Source organism: Bipolaris victoriae (genome assembly GCF_000527765.1).
Source record: "Bipolaris victoriae FI3 unplaced genomic scaffold scaffold_69, whole genome shotgun sequence".
Classification (NCBI taxonomy): Eukaryota; Fungi; Ascomycota; class Dothideomycetes; order Pleosporales; family Pleosporaceae; genus Bipolaris; species Bipolaris victoriae.
The window spans coordinates 1-14,836 of NW_014575323.1; the positions used below are offsets into that span (position 1 = coordinate 1).

At 46.6% G+C, this 14,836-nt stretch overlaps 6 protein-coding genes across 6 annotated transcripts; 2 read left to right on the forward strand and 4 right to left on the reverse strand.

Annotated features, from left to right (window-relative positions):
* Positions 1 to 2,764: 2,764 nt before the first annotated feature.
* COCVIDRAFT_104872 (hypothetical protein) lies at positions 2,765 to 4,402 on the forward strand (the record flags this gene model as incomplete). Its single annotated transcript, XM_014698944.1, has 1 exon — positions 2,765 to 4,402. The coding sequence occupies one exon, from the start codon at positions 2,765 to 2,767 to the stop codon at positions 4,400 to 4,402; it is 1,638 nt and encodes a 545-aa protein (XP_014554430.1).
* Positions 4,403 to 5,983: 1,581 nt separating this feature from the next.
* COCVIDRAFT_17806 (hypothetical protein) lies at positions 5,984 to 6,709 on the reverse strand (the record flags this gene model as incomplete). Its single annotated transcript, XM_014698936.1, has 1 exon — positions 5,984 to 6,709. The coding sequence occupies one exon, from the start codon at positions 6,707 to 6,709 to the stop codon at positions 5,984 to 5,986; it is 726 nt and encodes a 241-aa protein (XP_014554422.1).
* Positions 6,710 to 6,876: 167 nt separating this feature from the next.
* COCVIDRAFT_28468 (hypothetical protein) lies at positions 6,877 to 7,601 on the reverse strand (the record flags this gene model as incomplete). The annotated part of the gene is made up of 2 exons (XM_014698945.1): positions 6,877 to 7,322; positions 7,361 to 7,601. 2 exons carry the CDS (start codon positions 7,599 to 7,601, stop codon positions 6,877 to 6,879), a joined length of 687 nt encoding a protein of 228 aa, XP_014554431.1.
* A 1,104-nt stretch (positions 7,602 to 8,705) lies between these two features.
* COCVIDRAFT_17807 (hypothetical protein) lies at positions 8,706 to 9,835 on the reverse strand (the record flags this gene model as incomplete). Its single annotated transcript, XM_014698937.1, has 3 exons — positions 8,706 to 8,963; positions 9,040 to 9,402; positions 9,578 to 9,835. The coding sequence occupies 3 exons, from the start codon at positions 9,833 to 9,835 to the stop codon at positions 8,706 to 8,708; spliced, it is 879 nt and encodes a 292-aa protein (XP_014554423.1).
* A 686-nt stretch (positions 9,836 to 10,521) lies between these two features.
* COCVIDRAFT_17808 (hypothetical protein) lies at positions 10,522 to 12,454 on the reverse strand (the record flags this gene model as incomplete). Its single annotated transcript, XM_014698938.1, has 7 exons — positions 10,522 to 10,698; positions 10,810 to 10,895; positions 10,949 to 11,318; positions 11,371 to 11,780; positions 11,830 to 12,232; positions 12,287 to 12,380; positions 12,438 to 12,454. The coding sequence occupies 7 exons, from the start codon at positions 12,452 to 12,454 to the stop codon at positions 10,522 to 10,524; spliced, it is 1,557 nt and encodes a 518-aa protein (XP_014554424.1).
* A 1,724-nt stretch (positions 12,455 to 14,178) lies between these two features.
* On the forward strand, positions 14,179 to 14,666 carry COCVIDRAFT_28470 (hypothetical protein; the record flags this gene model as incomplete). Its single annotated transcript, XM_014698946.1, has 3 exons — positions 14,179 to 14,207; positions 14,264 to 14,450; positions 14,526 to 14,666. The coding sequence occupies 3 exons, from the start codon at positions 14,179 to 14,181 to the stop codon at positions 14,664 to 14,666; spliced, it is 357 nt and encodes a 118-aa protein (XP_014554432.1).
* Positions 14,667 to 14,836: the final 170 nt, after the last annotated feature.

A 14,836-nucleotide genomic window follows, 5' to 3' on the forward strand; every position in this document is an offset into this window, starting at 1 on the left:
CTAAAGGCTTTAGTAAATAAGAGATTAAAGAGAGCTTATCTATATAAATATTAGACGTAATAGTATAAGTATCTANATCTATTCTANATAGACTTAGGCTTAGACGTAGTCTTAATAGATAGTTATAATATTATTTAAATACTATTACTAGCTNTAGTAAGATTTTTAATATAATATAACGGCGTAGATAAGACTACTAAGATTAGTATTAGTAATAGTATTACTTAGAGGTATATAAGAGTGCGTAGAATATTAAATAAGCCTTAATTTAAATAGACACCTATAGGCCTTATATAAAATAATATTAAAAATCTACTTAATAAGCTATGATAGCAGTTGAGTTTATATAGTCGTTTTTCTCACTAGACTAAATTATACTTTAGTTTAGATCCTATTTAGATATATATAGAAACGAGTACTAAGCTATTATAATCAAGACTATTAGCTTATATATCTACTAACTAAATCTATTTATATTTATAAAAATCTTTTCTATCTTCTTTATAAATTTATTAAGATCTACTACTTTTAACTCTTTATCTAGATAATTATAAGACTCTCTTTTCTTCTATTAAGATAAATAGAATAGAAGAATAGAAGATAAAGAATATACTAGTCTTCTAACTTAACTACTATAGCTAAAGAAGCTACTTATACTTAAAATACTTAATAAAATAAACTAGTTATAATAAACTAAATTAAGTCTTTACTAGTTACTTAGAGAATATATAGATAATTATTAATAACTTCTATTACTATTACTCTACTAAGTCTAAGTAATTGTATTAATAGAGCTTTACCTAGAGAGAGAAGTACTATTATAGCGCTATCTAATATAGTTGTAGACTAGTAGCTTCTAAGTATCTAATAAGACTAGAATTCTCTAGATAGCTATTAAAGCTATAGTACTAGTACGGTAGCTAGTATATATTCTTCTAATTAGCTACTAGTAGATTCTACGTATAGGTCTAAGTACCTAGATTCTATAAAACGTAGGACTATAGTCTAGAGAGCTCTTTAAGCTACGCTCTATCTTCTACTCTATACTATCTATAGTAAGAGCCTATTAATTAGCTATAGTAATAGAACCTATATATATACCTATCTTCTTTATATATAAATCTACACTATAATACTATAATAGTTTATTTAGTAATATAGCAGAGTAGTATACTTATATAGAAGGTAATAAAGATCTAATAACTACTAATCTATTTTAATAGACTAAGAAGTAATAATCTTATTAAGTAAAGTAACTAGTAAGAAAGTTGGTTTTAAGTTAAGTATAGTATAAGTAAATACTAAAATCTATCTATCCTTATATCTTTATTACTTCTAGTTCTACTATTAGAACTTTAACCTACTATTACTAATAGCTATCTCTACTTCTAATATTTGCTATTATATACAGTACCTACTATTACTAATAGTACTATCTTAGCGTAATAGCGTATTACGTGACCTTACCCCGCGATATCTATCGTTCTTAGTTAGTGTCCTAAGTAGTTCCTTAACTACTATACTATTATCACTAGGGAGAGAATCTTTTCCGTTATTACTTATAATAGCGAGGCAGCTAGCGCGCATCCACCTAATTAGCTACTAATAGATTCTAGGTATAGGTCTAAGTATCTAGATTCTATAAAACTATAGCACTATAGTCTAGACAGCTCTTCGAGCTACGTTCTATCTTCTACTCTTACTACTAGTAGCGAGAGCCTATTAATTAGCTATGGTAATAGACTCTATACATGTACCTATCCTTTCTACCCGTAAGCCTAAACCGTAACACTTAATAGTTAAAAATAAAAAGTACTTATCTACTCTCTAGGACTTTAGTATATATAGTAATAGAAAGGAGTTAAAAAAGTAGAAATATACTAAAGAGGATAAACTATCTTAAAGATTATGTAGATAGTATAATAGAACTAGATATAATATATAAATATATAAGTAGATAGTAAAAGTAGACTAAGAATTATATATTATACTTCTTTACGCTATATAGGTCTAAAGTAGGTTGTGTTAGGCTATAATATAGTGGTTTTAGTACAGTCTTAACAAAAGTGATTAACGAACCCGTGTAATTAATAAGCCTATAAGGTACGTTATATATAAGGTGTAATAAGTAAGGATTTAGCTATTCTTTAGCTAGACTCTAGAGGTAGTTGACGTTTTATTCTATGTTAAGATGGTAAGGTCTTAGGTATGTGCATATAATCGAAACAGGCTAGCAGACATTTCCCACCATGGCTACAACATTTACTAAGAAAATTTCTCTAGGCGCTTTGCGCCACGTAGACTGCCAATGTTGAGGGATTTTTCTGATGGCTGGTTCTGGGCATACATTATGGTACAGCCACAGAGACAATGCAGTAAGAGACCTAGCATTGAGCGTGCCGATGCTTGAATGCTGTGGGCGTAGGCCAAGGTTGCAAATGGGGGGTGGGCAAGCAAAGCCAAGTCAGGATAAACGGCCTGCCGATCCAGCAAGCCCCGCTCCCTTTATGCACGCCGCTGCGCCACACCTCGACGCTGGACAAATGCTCACACGTCATGCGCACATGCGGTGAATATTTGGTTTGATTTGCATCTTGCCATGTATTACGATGGACGCATCTATCTTCCCGCAGCTCCTTGACGTAGCCAGCTAGTGTCTAGGCCCTTGTCCAAGATCCCTTTAATCTCGCCCTTTTTCTCCTTCTCTGCCACTGCCACTCCCTTCCATTCCTTCCCTCGAAGCCACAGGTAGCCCTCAACCGCCATGTCCACCAAGCCCACAACGGACTATGTCGAATCGACAGAACCACCCGGGACCAAGACAAAAGCCCAGATGCTGACTGACGTCTTCTCCCTCGCCTCGCAATTCAGCACCTGTGTTGAGGCATTCAATCGCATCCACCCGACAAAAGACCACGACCATGCGCAAAAAGTGGCGCTTGCCAAGCTCGGCATCCAGCAGGGCAGACTACTCATCTTTGGAGACGCCGTGGGCATCTCTGCGCCGCCTGCGACAATTGCGCGACACATGATTCCAAGCCATCCTGGAATCACAAATCCAGATCCAACTCTGCCCGTCAACTTTGGTGTGCGCGATCCCAGGCTCGATGAAGAGGCCATCAACGCCAAGCTTCGAAGGGCGCTTCACGAGATCGCGGGCCGACCTAGCAACATGTCACGAGACGAGCTGATGAGCATGTACGGCCTGAAAAGCCCAAAGACTTTTTCCAAGGCTGAGTACCCCGCTTTAGACAGCAATCGGCTGGAGGGTTTCCGTGAAAAGTATGGCTTGCTAAAAGATCTCCTTAACCAAACCGGTGCTCGGTCTAGTCTCAAGCGGAATTTGAGTATGACGACATCGCATTGGCAAGTCAAGGACACTGCGCGCTTCAACGATTATGTTAAGACAGTGCGCACAGAGGTTGATGCTCTGATTGATCTCATGGGTGTAAAAGAGCAAGTCGATCGTGGAATTCGATCTGATCTCAAAAGCATGGGCTGGCACCCTGATCTGACTGGCCCGACAGTGAGACAGGACTGGGAGAAGCTCCGTCTGATTCGCGAGGCCTGTGAAGTCGACTATCCGGAGTACATTGAAGTCATCGACAAGGCACTGCAGTACATAAGTCAAGAGCTCAAGGAAACCAGTCTCGCCCAACACCGCGCAGGACTCGGCATCGCAGAGCCAACCACAGAAAAATCGGTCCGCCGCAAATCAGACCAAGAGACACGGCCCGCGCCAGCCCCCATGTCAGCAGCTCCCAAAGTACTCCTACCCGGCACTCGTAAACCTGAAGCAAAATCTCACATCCAGCTCGCCGCCGAGCGCGCCATCAACCCCAATGCGGGCAAAGAAAAACGCCCAAGCTGGCTCTCCGCCTTCAAATTCAAGTCCTGGAACAAGAGCACCAAGCAACCCCCCCAACAACCCACACTGGAAAAACAGCGCTCAAACAGCGTTCCGACCGTAGACCCGCAGCGCTCCCTTTCCGCGGTCGAAACCCAAGATCCCGCCTCCGACGCCATGAGCCCCTTACAAGCCGTACGTTCGAAATCTGTCGGCGCAATACCGCAGTCCCCCCAACTCCCCACCGACGACCTGGATTCCCGCATGCACACTCTCTCGCTCGAGGGGCAGCAGCACAACAGTATCCCGCCCATTGCTGAGGACGGCGGTGAAGTCAAGGTGTTTCCCGTCAGCGAAGGGGATGTAAACGGCGGCAATGAATTTGACAAAAACATGCTTGTAAAAATTGAAACTGCCAAGAGCGAGGGTAGGGATGAGGCACTACAGAACGTTAAGACGGCGCAGAGTTACATCGATAGACATGATATGTATCCTGCTGTGGGTAGGATCGAGACGAAGGATATTAGGAATGTGGCGCATGTGCCTGGACAGTAGATGTGGGGTGTCGAGTTGGTTATGATTATGATTATGATTGTGATGGTGTTTTCTTCTTTGCTCTCGCTTGATACCATGTTTAGTAGTGTTGTTTCACTTGGTTGGTAAACTTTAGTTTCTCAGGTATTAGTCCTAGTATAAATGAAAGAGAACATTTTTTGATATCATCAAGGCGACGTAAAGATGATACTTTATTTTACCGGAAAGGTGTATCGTATACGAGGAAAAAAGGTAACCGGTAACCTCAATCCGGTCTGTGAGTAGTAAGAGCATGGCACAGCGCAGGATTGTGAAGGGTATTCAAGCCATGCTACTTCTTCAACTTATTGTTCTATAGTCTAGCGATATCCACGAAGAAATCCCCGGTTACGAGGGATATTACTTCTACAAACTCCACATAGTTCAGATATCTATACATCTATCAGAAATTCTTCCAGATAATGCAAGGTCGGGTCCTTGGGCCCTGTTAGCACTGAATAGAGTTACTTCTGCAGCGCTTGAGACTTGTTTTTTCGGACGCTTTAAACGATCCATACGGATCTTTTGTTGGGTTGCAATCATTGTGCTTATGTGCGTGTCTCCAGAATCCCGTTCTTAGAGGGTAGTTTTTGAGGCATCTAACTGCCAGAGGTATGTTGAAGCGTTACGTGAAAGAACACTGCCAAAACTACTCGAAGCAAGGACGTTGGAAGAGAAGCAATGGAATTCATTTTTGATGAGCAACCATGCGGCGTAATCAGTGCTCTGCCTCTAGACAATTGGGGTGAGTCTGTGCGAGCATGGTGCTTTGTATCTTGACTACGTGCTCTAGTAGTTTTATAGCATCACCAGCCTGTCCACCTGCGTAGTAGGAAACAGCAAGCTGATGCTGTGACGCTAGCTGATTAAAATGAGTCTCTGCAAGCATCGTATCTTGTATCTTGACAACATGCTCTAGTAGTCTTCTAGAGTCTTTAAACTGTCCATTCTGCCAGTAGGAAACGCCAAGTGCCTGTTGCGACGCAAGCCGAGAGGGGTGAGCCTCTACGAGCGTAGCGTCTACCATCTTGACCACGTACTCTAGCAGCCTCACAGCCTCCTCGATCTGTCCATTCAAATGATAGGCAACACCGAGTTCATGCTGCGCTTCCAGCCGATCTGGACCACCTTCATCCAGTACTTCTCTGCATTGCGAGCACTCCTCAAACCATCTCACTGCTTCTGGAAATCAAACGTCGAAAATTAGGCATCGTCCCACCCGACAACTTGACTTGGCTCTGCTTTGGGCATCAATAGGTGATTTTGTATCAAGTAGTCGTAGTGTGTGAGGCATGTATGCTCCTCATACGGCCTTGTTGGTAAAGTCATCGCTCGGGAAGACCTTAGCAACATGTGCCATAGCTTGTTGGCTCACGCTTGCAGCACTACTACACTTGTCTACCCAAACTTTGGTAGCAAGATGCACAAGTTAATACATGTCGTACCATTATTCTCCTCCGTCAACCTCACGAGTGTTATTGCCTTCCACTCGATGCACGACATAAATGCTAGCAGATCTGCTGCCACCGTATCGCGCCCTGAAAGTTGACTGAATGATACTACCTACGTCGAGGCCACTGCGTTCGCCGAGCCCTTATAGCGTGTTTGATCTTGGAACTCTTTGCTCATTAGACTGATGGTATCTTGCTCTGTCTGTCTCAGCAGCCGCAGATACCTTGTAAAAGTCGTTCTATTCATATTTAGGTACGTGGCAGCCTGAGAGATGGCCAAAGGGAGGTAGGCTAACTCGTCCAATAGCTCCTCGCATTCCTCAGTGGGGTTCTTTCTGATTAAAGACTTCTCCAAGAAGTTCATGGCATCTAGTTTGCTCATAGAACCCAGCTCTAGAACGTCGCCTCGCGTCAACGCCACGGCTAATTCTTGCACTCGTGTAGTGAACACGGTCATGCCCTTCTCGCTCTCCGGTAGATAGTCGATGATGCCCGCAGCATACTCGGTGCCATACAAGATGTTGTGATCATCTGCATTGTCGAGCACAAGTAACCACGGTCCTGCCTGATCTGTACTTAGATGCTCCTTCACAAGCCTTTTTACGTTGTCTTTACTCGTTTCCGCTTGGCTGATATGCAAAGCAGCGGCAACGGCCACGCAGGCTTGCTCGTAGCTCTCCATGCTGAGTGCAGGCATCCAGAAAATTGAGACGGCTGGCATGGTCTCTCTGACTGTGTACGCAAATCGCAAGGCTGGCTGAGTCTTCCCAATCCTACCGAGTCCCACAATCGACATCATTTGGCATCCTGTGTCCTCCAGCAACGTCTGATGAAGCATCTCGAGCTTTTCTCTCCTTCCAACAAAGTATCGGTTCTTGGAAAATGATATTCAGTAGGAGGGCTTTTGGACAGCTGCAGCGTAAACAAATCAGACATACAACAAGCTTTTTATCCGGCTGCCAATGTACGTACCAGGTGTATAGGTGGCGGTACTCCCTCCAAGACTCACCGTTGACGCCTGTCGCTGGAACGATCCCTGCGAGCCTTCTGCGATCGCTTTTCGTAGCCTTTTGAAAGCATTGGTCTCTCACCTTCGCCATAGTTGAGGAACGTGAACAGACCAAAGATACCCAGCAGCGAGTACGCCTTGTCTTCTACACGCGTAGTCTGACGCTGGTTAGACCAAGATAGGCGCTCCTCTACGCTGAAGTTATCTAACGGTGCTCCTGTAAGGACTGGGCAGGGGATGTTTGTGATCTCGTGGATGAGCTGTTTTAGGTTGTCTCGGTCGCCTAGATGCATCCAGTCTCTAGAGTAGAAGCTTGCAACACGCGGGGCAAGCAGCTCTTGGAGCGTCCAACCTCGAGTAAACCAGCGGCTTCGCCTAAACTCTTCTTCCCATACATGTATGTTGGGTACATGCTCAGTCGTTGGCTCAGCGCCAAATACATCTGTTAGAAGAACATAGCATCGAGTCGCTCCCTGGTACCAGCGAAACATGAGTTGATCGCATGCTGAAGCTCGACATTATCTGCCTTGTTGATACAACACGTATCCACCCACAAGTACCGTAGATCATCCTGCTGAGCCTGTTGTGCGCAGAAGCGGATCTTGTCGAAGCCAGCCTTGTCACGACCAAGACCTCCAGTAAACTCGTCGAAGGTGGCTTCCTGGCCAGACAGCCAGGTGTGCGAGAGTATGGCGTAGGCGGGCACGTTACCAGCGCCCATCAGGTCCTCTGTGAGCGTGATTATGCCGTCATGTTGTATCTTGAGCAATCACATGTTGTGACGGAGGATCATCGGTCCTTGGTCGCATCAGGCTGGACGGCATGGAAGCGCGGCAGCCTGACAAGCTATTAGATCAACCGTTTGGGCTTTGCCGTGCCGCCGTTAATGTTGATAGAGGCGGGCTACGTGTATGTTCACACGTGGGGAAAAGAGTACACTCACTCGTTTTGCTAAGCATCGGGGTGGGCTATGATGGCTGGCCTGCGCCACAGCTCAAACCGTCTTAGCATCGCAGAGGTGTACAATGCAGACTGTTCAGCGTTTAAAGCCCTGCTATGCAAAAATTCGGAATGCATGTAAACACAGGCTGGACTTCATAAAAAGTCCCTTAGTTTTGTATTATATGATGCCAGAGGTGTGAGCCCAGGCTGCCTACATTGGGGTATTGGTGTATATAGGTGCCTTCGGCGCCGCCCCTCTGCCACCACCTTGCCCACCTACGTGAGACATCTTTGGAACGGAAAATATCTTAATTAAAACCCTGTTGCCTCTTGCGTATACATAGAGAAAGATTTGTTTTTGCCCCCTTTTGTATGATGTTTAGAACCTGTGAAAATACAAAATGGCTGGACAGTGTACTACTAGAATTAACGTATCTTTTCGTGCGTAGTGTCTAGTATGTGGAGATGTGGACGTAGAGTTGGTATCTCGCAATTTTAGACAAGAGTCATAGAGGATCTTTCAAACCTCTAGAACAGTGGAACTATAGTGCTCAATGGTAGAGCAGGTGTGCATCGTCGTTGAAGCTTCCAACGCTAAGGCCCAGTTGCCCAGAAGCAAACCCAGGAATACTATATTTTTGGTTTTGAAGATACACAGTAGGCAAAGGAACTTCCAGAGTATAGTTCTAAGCTAACTCATTCTTCAATATATAGCGGGGCTGAGTTGATAGTGCGTGAACGATGTCCATGATTCTGCGCGACGGGATGTTCTACTAACCCCAGTGAAGGAGATCATAGTATACGTACTAAGCTATCTCACCAACCAATATCATGAACCCATTTCAAACATGATCGTAGCATGTCCCATTTATAGCCACTTCATTTACCGCATCGTAGGAATGAACCCCTGACTATCCTTCTGCTGTTGTTCAAAACTCTGCTTAAATGCCGCCAAACCAGCCAAAATACCACCAACCATAAACAGCAGCGAGACAATCGACCAAATGACGCCCCAGCACTGCGAGGAGCCGCCGTAGCGCTTCGCAAAGACACTCGCGTCTGAAGAATTCACCTTGCGCAGAATAAGATCATCACAGATATCCCAGACGCTATACAGCGACGACATGACGCCAATGAATAGCTGTTTCAAACACACAAAAGTCAGCAATCACACAACACGGAGAGAAAAAGGGAAAAGCAGGGGGGACAAAACATACAACCAAAAATCTCAATGCCTCCCCATGCTCAATAAACCAAAATCCAACTAACAACCCCACACTCCCCAAAATCGTCAAAATGGTCAGCCAATCCTTGCGCGCCCACCACAGCGTGAGCAAAAAGCACACGCCTAGCACGATACTCGCTACCTTGGACGCGACAATGTTGAAGCCGCAAAAGGTGAGCAGGGCGCCGATGAGCGAGGAGCCTAGGTAGCCAGCGGGCAGCGTAACAATTTGCTTGCCGCCGCGCATGTGGGTCACGCCGCCTTCGTGGGGATCGAGCGAGATAGATTCGACGCGGCCGCCGGTGCATACGGCAGTGATTGCGTGAGAGAATTCGTGGAAGGCGATAACGAGCATCTATCATACCACATCAGTCCACATTCTAATACATTATCCCTTTCCTCTCCGTGAAAGCCCTGCCAGTTTCCGTATCTTTCTCTCTTCTTTTCTTTATCTGGAGGAACTGTACGAGAAAGGGAGGTGCATCAAACTCCATGTTCATCGAAGACGAAGAGGATGGTGAACAACATACCTTAAACGGCCACAAAACCCACCTCACATACGGTAAATTCCACAACAACGCAATAACAACCACATACGCTCCTATTACCCCCAGCGTAACACCCTGAGTATGGTTTACCGATAAATCCCTCTTCGCGAACGCATGCCGCGCGTACACCCCCTCCGAACTCGAAGCCTCAAACGATGAAGCGAAAGACGACGACGATAAAACAGCTGCTCTCCACGCCAGTCCCGCACTCTGAGGTTTGAAAGCGAGTGTCGGTGCCATATCTTTTTTTTCTGGCTTTCCCGTCTCTTTTCTTTGTTGATGCGGTGGTCACACACCGTCTTTAACGCTGTGCAGCTTCAAGTGAATGGATCCCCAACCGGAAGATGTCTGTATACAAAACAGCCAGATAGTATATTCCAGAGAAACGACTGAGCGGAAAGAAATGCGATATGTAGTGGTTTGGTTTGTTATATTTATTGTTCGGCCACGGAGTTAAAGCAGACCAAACCAGAAAGTCGTGGGGTGGAGATGCAAATAAATAAACGGGTGGACAGCGAGCGTTGGTTGTCATAAAGGCTGACGCGTATGTCGGGTGTGCCCTGCGCCACGCTAAATTTGGCATGGGTGGGCTGCGTGGCTGTGTTGGCAGACTGCGTTGGGTTTGATAACGTAATGTTTTTTTTGGCTCTCGTTTCTCTGCATTTATACATCTGCTCAACTATGTGGGTTTTTTATTTAGTAAAGGAAAAGTCACATTTCGTATGCATGTCAGATTCAAATGGATTTAACGTGAATTGATTTGGGGGTATAGATATGTGATGTGACACTCCTCTAGGCCAATATGCAGCGCTAAAAAGCAGTCATGCGATACGAGTACCTTGGCATGATTGTGCCCAAGGAAAATCAGGGAAAAAAGAACACCGTTTTATCAGTGCTATCTAATATACATCAAAGAGACTATGCGCCTAGTTAACGCGCTCTTGGTGCAACGACATTCCCCTTTCGGGTGAGCTGTCGTCCTTGTCGTTGTACTTCTCAGCAACGCTGCCAGGCGCACCGCCATTGGCAGCGACAGCGCTGTGGCGGCGTTGCCAGTAAGCGTCGTCGCGTTCGTTACGCGTAATGTATCCTGCAGGTACCCACTTCTTACTGGTCCTAGCGGAGAGGTTGTTATCCGAGTACATAATGTCGACGTTCTCGAGAGACAGACCCTTGGTCTCGAAAAGGAAGAAGTAGACAATGGCGGNNGCGACAAAGTTGCAGCCGAAGAAGACGAAACCAAAAGCGTATCCGATACCATCATCGGCATAAGGGGTGAGGAAACCGATCAAGAAGTTACCTGGAGGGTTTTGTTAGTAAACACAAAATATGCAGGAACAAGGAGTGACTTACCAAGCCAGTTGAATGCCGTAGCCAACGAAGCTTGCTTGGCACGTGTTCGCAGAGGGAACGTCTCGCCAATGACGACCCAAATGAAGGGTCCCCATGTGGCAGCGAAACTTGCAATGAACATGCATGCAGCGACAATCATAACAATTCCAGAAACCTCGTTCTCAGTTGGGGGTAAGACGACACCGATGACGGCGAAGATGAGGAGCCAAGTGGCTTGCCAGAGACCTCCAAGAACCAGTGGAATTCGGCGACCAAGTCGCTCGATGAGGTAGAGACCAGGGAAAGTCATTGCTACATTGACAGCGCCAAGGATGAGCTGAACCTGAATGGGATCTTGAACACCGGCGGACTGGAAGATGGTTGCTCCATACTGTAAATTGGTTAGTCACAAATCGTTCCAGGAGGTATCCACTAAGACCTACGTAGAAAAAGTAGTTGACACCAGTCCACTGTTGCGCAAACTGAAGGGCACAGCCAAGGAACGTCCTGTATACAACACGGGGAATACCAGAAGATGAGCGGGCGAAGCATTCCTTCCAAGAACCCTGACCGGCGCTCTTTTGCTCGTTGATGGAGTCCTCCATTTCTTTGAAGTCTTCATTGACCAACTGGTTGTTGGGGTCGTGCTTGAGACCACGGAGACGAGCCATGGCGATACGCGCATCTTCCCATCGACCCTTGCCAGCCAGCCACCTAGGCGACTCAGGGGTGAATAGAACACCGAAACCAAGAGGAACGGAGAAGGCGATACCAAGACCAATGACGATTCTCCAGGAGGCAGAGTTATCCTGACCTGGGTTGTCACGGACACCGTAGTTGATAATGTTGGAGACTATCGAGTATAAGTATCATCCACATGCACGGAGAAAAAGCAAACTTACTCAGAATGCCAACAGTAATCATGAGTTGGTATGATGCGACGACTGGGCCACGGATTTCACGGGGGCAGACTTCGGATTGGTACATGGGGACACCAATAGACAGAATACCGACACCAAGACCAGCAACAATACGACCGATAGTCATGTGGACCCAACTTTCCATGGCAGTGACTTGGATAGTGTTTCCGACAATGAAGATGATCACACCAACAGTAAGGTTCTTGCGACGTCCAAAAAAGTCGGCAGTGTATGCACCAGCAAGTGCGCCGAAAAGGGTACCAATAGACATGAGCGAGACGAGCAGAGACGAGATAGTTGGATCAAAAGCAATCTGACCATTGCCCTGATCTTGTCCGAAGCGGTCAATGAAGTCGCGGAACAGCAGAATACCGGAGATTTGACCCTATACACGATCAGGAAATGTTTCGACAAAAGGCAGGAAGTATCTCAAGCATACAGTATCGTAACCGAACAGGAAACCACCAATCGATGTAATCACACCGAGCATGATGGCCTCAGTGCCGACTGCGGCACCGCGAATCTTGACGGAACTATCATGAGTTAGAACAATGCGCATACATGTCGTGCAGTATAATTTTCAAACTTACACTGTGCCCAAACCCATGATGACTGTAGTAGATTGAGCTCAGCGAAAAATGCTGAAGGAATCTGAAAAATTGCTTGTTCTACGCATCGCGAACCCACCAGGACTTAAGTATCGTCGCCAATCCCTTGCCGACTTTGGCTATGCGGTAATGCCCAGTGTTGCGCCCAGCTTTGCGCCCAGACATGCTCTTCCGGGGTTGTACGTCATCGCCGCCACGCCGTCACAGGCGCCCTGGGCAAGATGGACCCTACGTTCTTGGCTCGAATTGCGCAACAGCCATACGAATTCCGTCCTGAGCTCTTGAAACTGCAGTAGTGGGCTTGTCCACGCAACATGGCTGCTGGGGAACTAGCGACCGACATGTGGGGAAGTTGGCCGCGATTCGATAGCCAAGGCTACTCCGCCGACTATTCCGCAGAGGGCCAATGACCGTGGTTGCGCTACCACAATATCGCAGAAGATGGATCGGGTTCCCCTATGAGCATCTGACCGCGGACGGCCCATATGGTGTCCTACTGCTTGAAAGAATGAGAGCCTCACAAGCACCTCTGATGATGCTCACCCCGCATTCACAACGGGTGGCACCGCGTCGCGTTCTTGACGCCCGTTATGCCGCACAACCGGTTCGCAGAGACAGGGCCATTGTCGCGTGACGTACATGAGGGTGGTAAATCAAGGCGACGTGTACGCCCAGGGGCCGGTCGGACGTCGGTGAAGACACTTCACTTTGCGATGGAGGTGGGGATGAGGGCGCCTTGAAGTCGATACAGGTCTGTGCTGCCCTCAACATCACTCCATCGTCCCCCCGACTTTCTCTCCGCCTCTTCAACAAGTGCCGCTCGAGCCGGGCCAATGTTTATGGATTTCGCTTATTTTGCCTTTCAATCTCCGACCGCGTGCAGACAGACTCGGGCCAAGCAAGAATGTGACCCATTAAAAATGCAACATGACCCAGGTTTCGGTCTCAGATCGGCGGAGGTGGTCCACTTGAGGCTCAAGGAAGCCACCAAGAATTTTCCAATGGCTTGTTAGCGGCCCGCATCGCACGAGAAAAGGAGGAAAGACATCCTCGGCAGTTCCGCAGCCGTGGGGAATGCGTGAATAAAACTCTGAGGGGCAGTGGAGATGTGGTGGTGAGGAGAAGAAGGGGGTTGCGGAGATGTGGTGGTGTGGTGGTGGTGGTGCGGGGACCTGGAGACGCCTCGCCACTTCTTGGGTATGTCGAACAAGACAAATTGAGCAGAAAGGATTCTCAACACTTTGGACAGATGGACACAATATGTTTCACATACACCTGCTACGATATCAGGTAACGAATGCTGTCAAGCTGTGGCTCACCGTCGTCGCCCATCGAGGTTTAGTGCGGCTGAAGGATTGAAATGCGCATAGATAACGCACTGTGCTTTGCAAGCCGGCGAGCATGACTCGGGACGTTACTCAGTTGTTGGGGCATCTAGCAGCCTCATTGTTCGAAGTATACATGCATATATCTACATATAAGAACGATAGTATGTCCGCAACGTTGCTAACGTGGTTGTCAACGGTCCGCGCGGCTGAACTGCACGCAGCCGCATCACGTGCAATAGTCCAACCGGGACCAGAAACGGCAATGTTATGACGTCACTAGTCGTCCTAGACAAGGTGTAGAAACCGCAACAGTAACCTCCGTAGCATTACACCGAGACGACTTGAAGCATACTTATTGGAAAAGAATTGTCTTCATCTCAACCCAGCTGCACAAAATGGTCAAAGATAACGACACCGTGATTGAGTTCGTGATTCGCGTGCCTATTCCTACTGCTTGAGGCATGCTCATCCTTACCCCAGGGAGTTCAACGAACTCATAAATATGACTGCCGACGAACTCAAAGAGTGGCTCGGCAGCCAAGAATCTGAGAGCGCCGGTTGGACCAACCACTCTTCATCCAACGGCGAAACAATTGGCCACGAATCGGGCCGACGCATCGTCTCCATCCTTTCCAAGAATCCGCAGAAAAATCCTGGCAAGTACGACGTAAGTCCTGAATTCAACCACAGAGTACCACGCATTACATGCCAGGGCTGACTTAATGTTTTTTTGTGTCTTTAGCAAGAAGATATTGATCATATGAGAAAGGTGGTGGCGTATTGTAAGAGACATTTAGCCCAGGAGGAAAAGGCCAAGCAAGATACTGAGACTAAGAGCTACAAGAGCCTGAAAAACTGGGGACACGATGCTTTGAAAGCTTAGTAAATGCCTTTATAAAGAACGAAAGAGTTTGATTCGCACAGGGGGCTATGTTTCTAAATCGAGTAATTACAAGGGTTGCTCAGGTATAATTCTGCCACCCATATCTCATCCATGTAGTGAGAAAACCAGCTCAAAAGTCATATATGGTTACCACTCATCCCAAAAGCGGC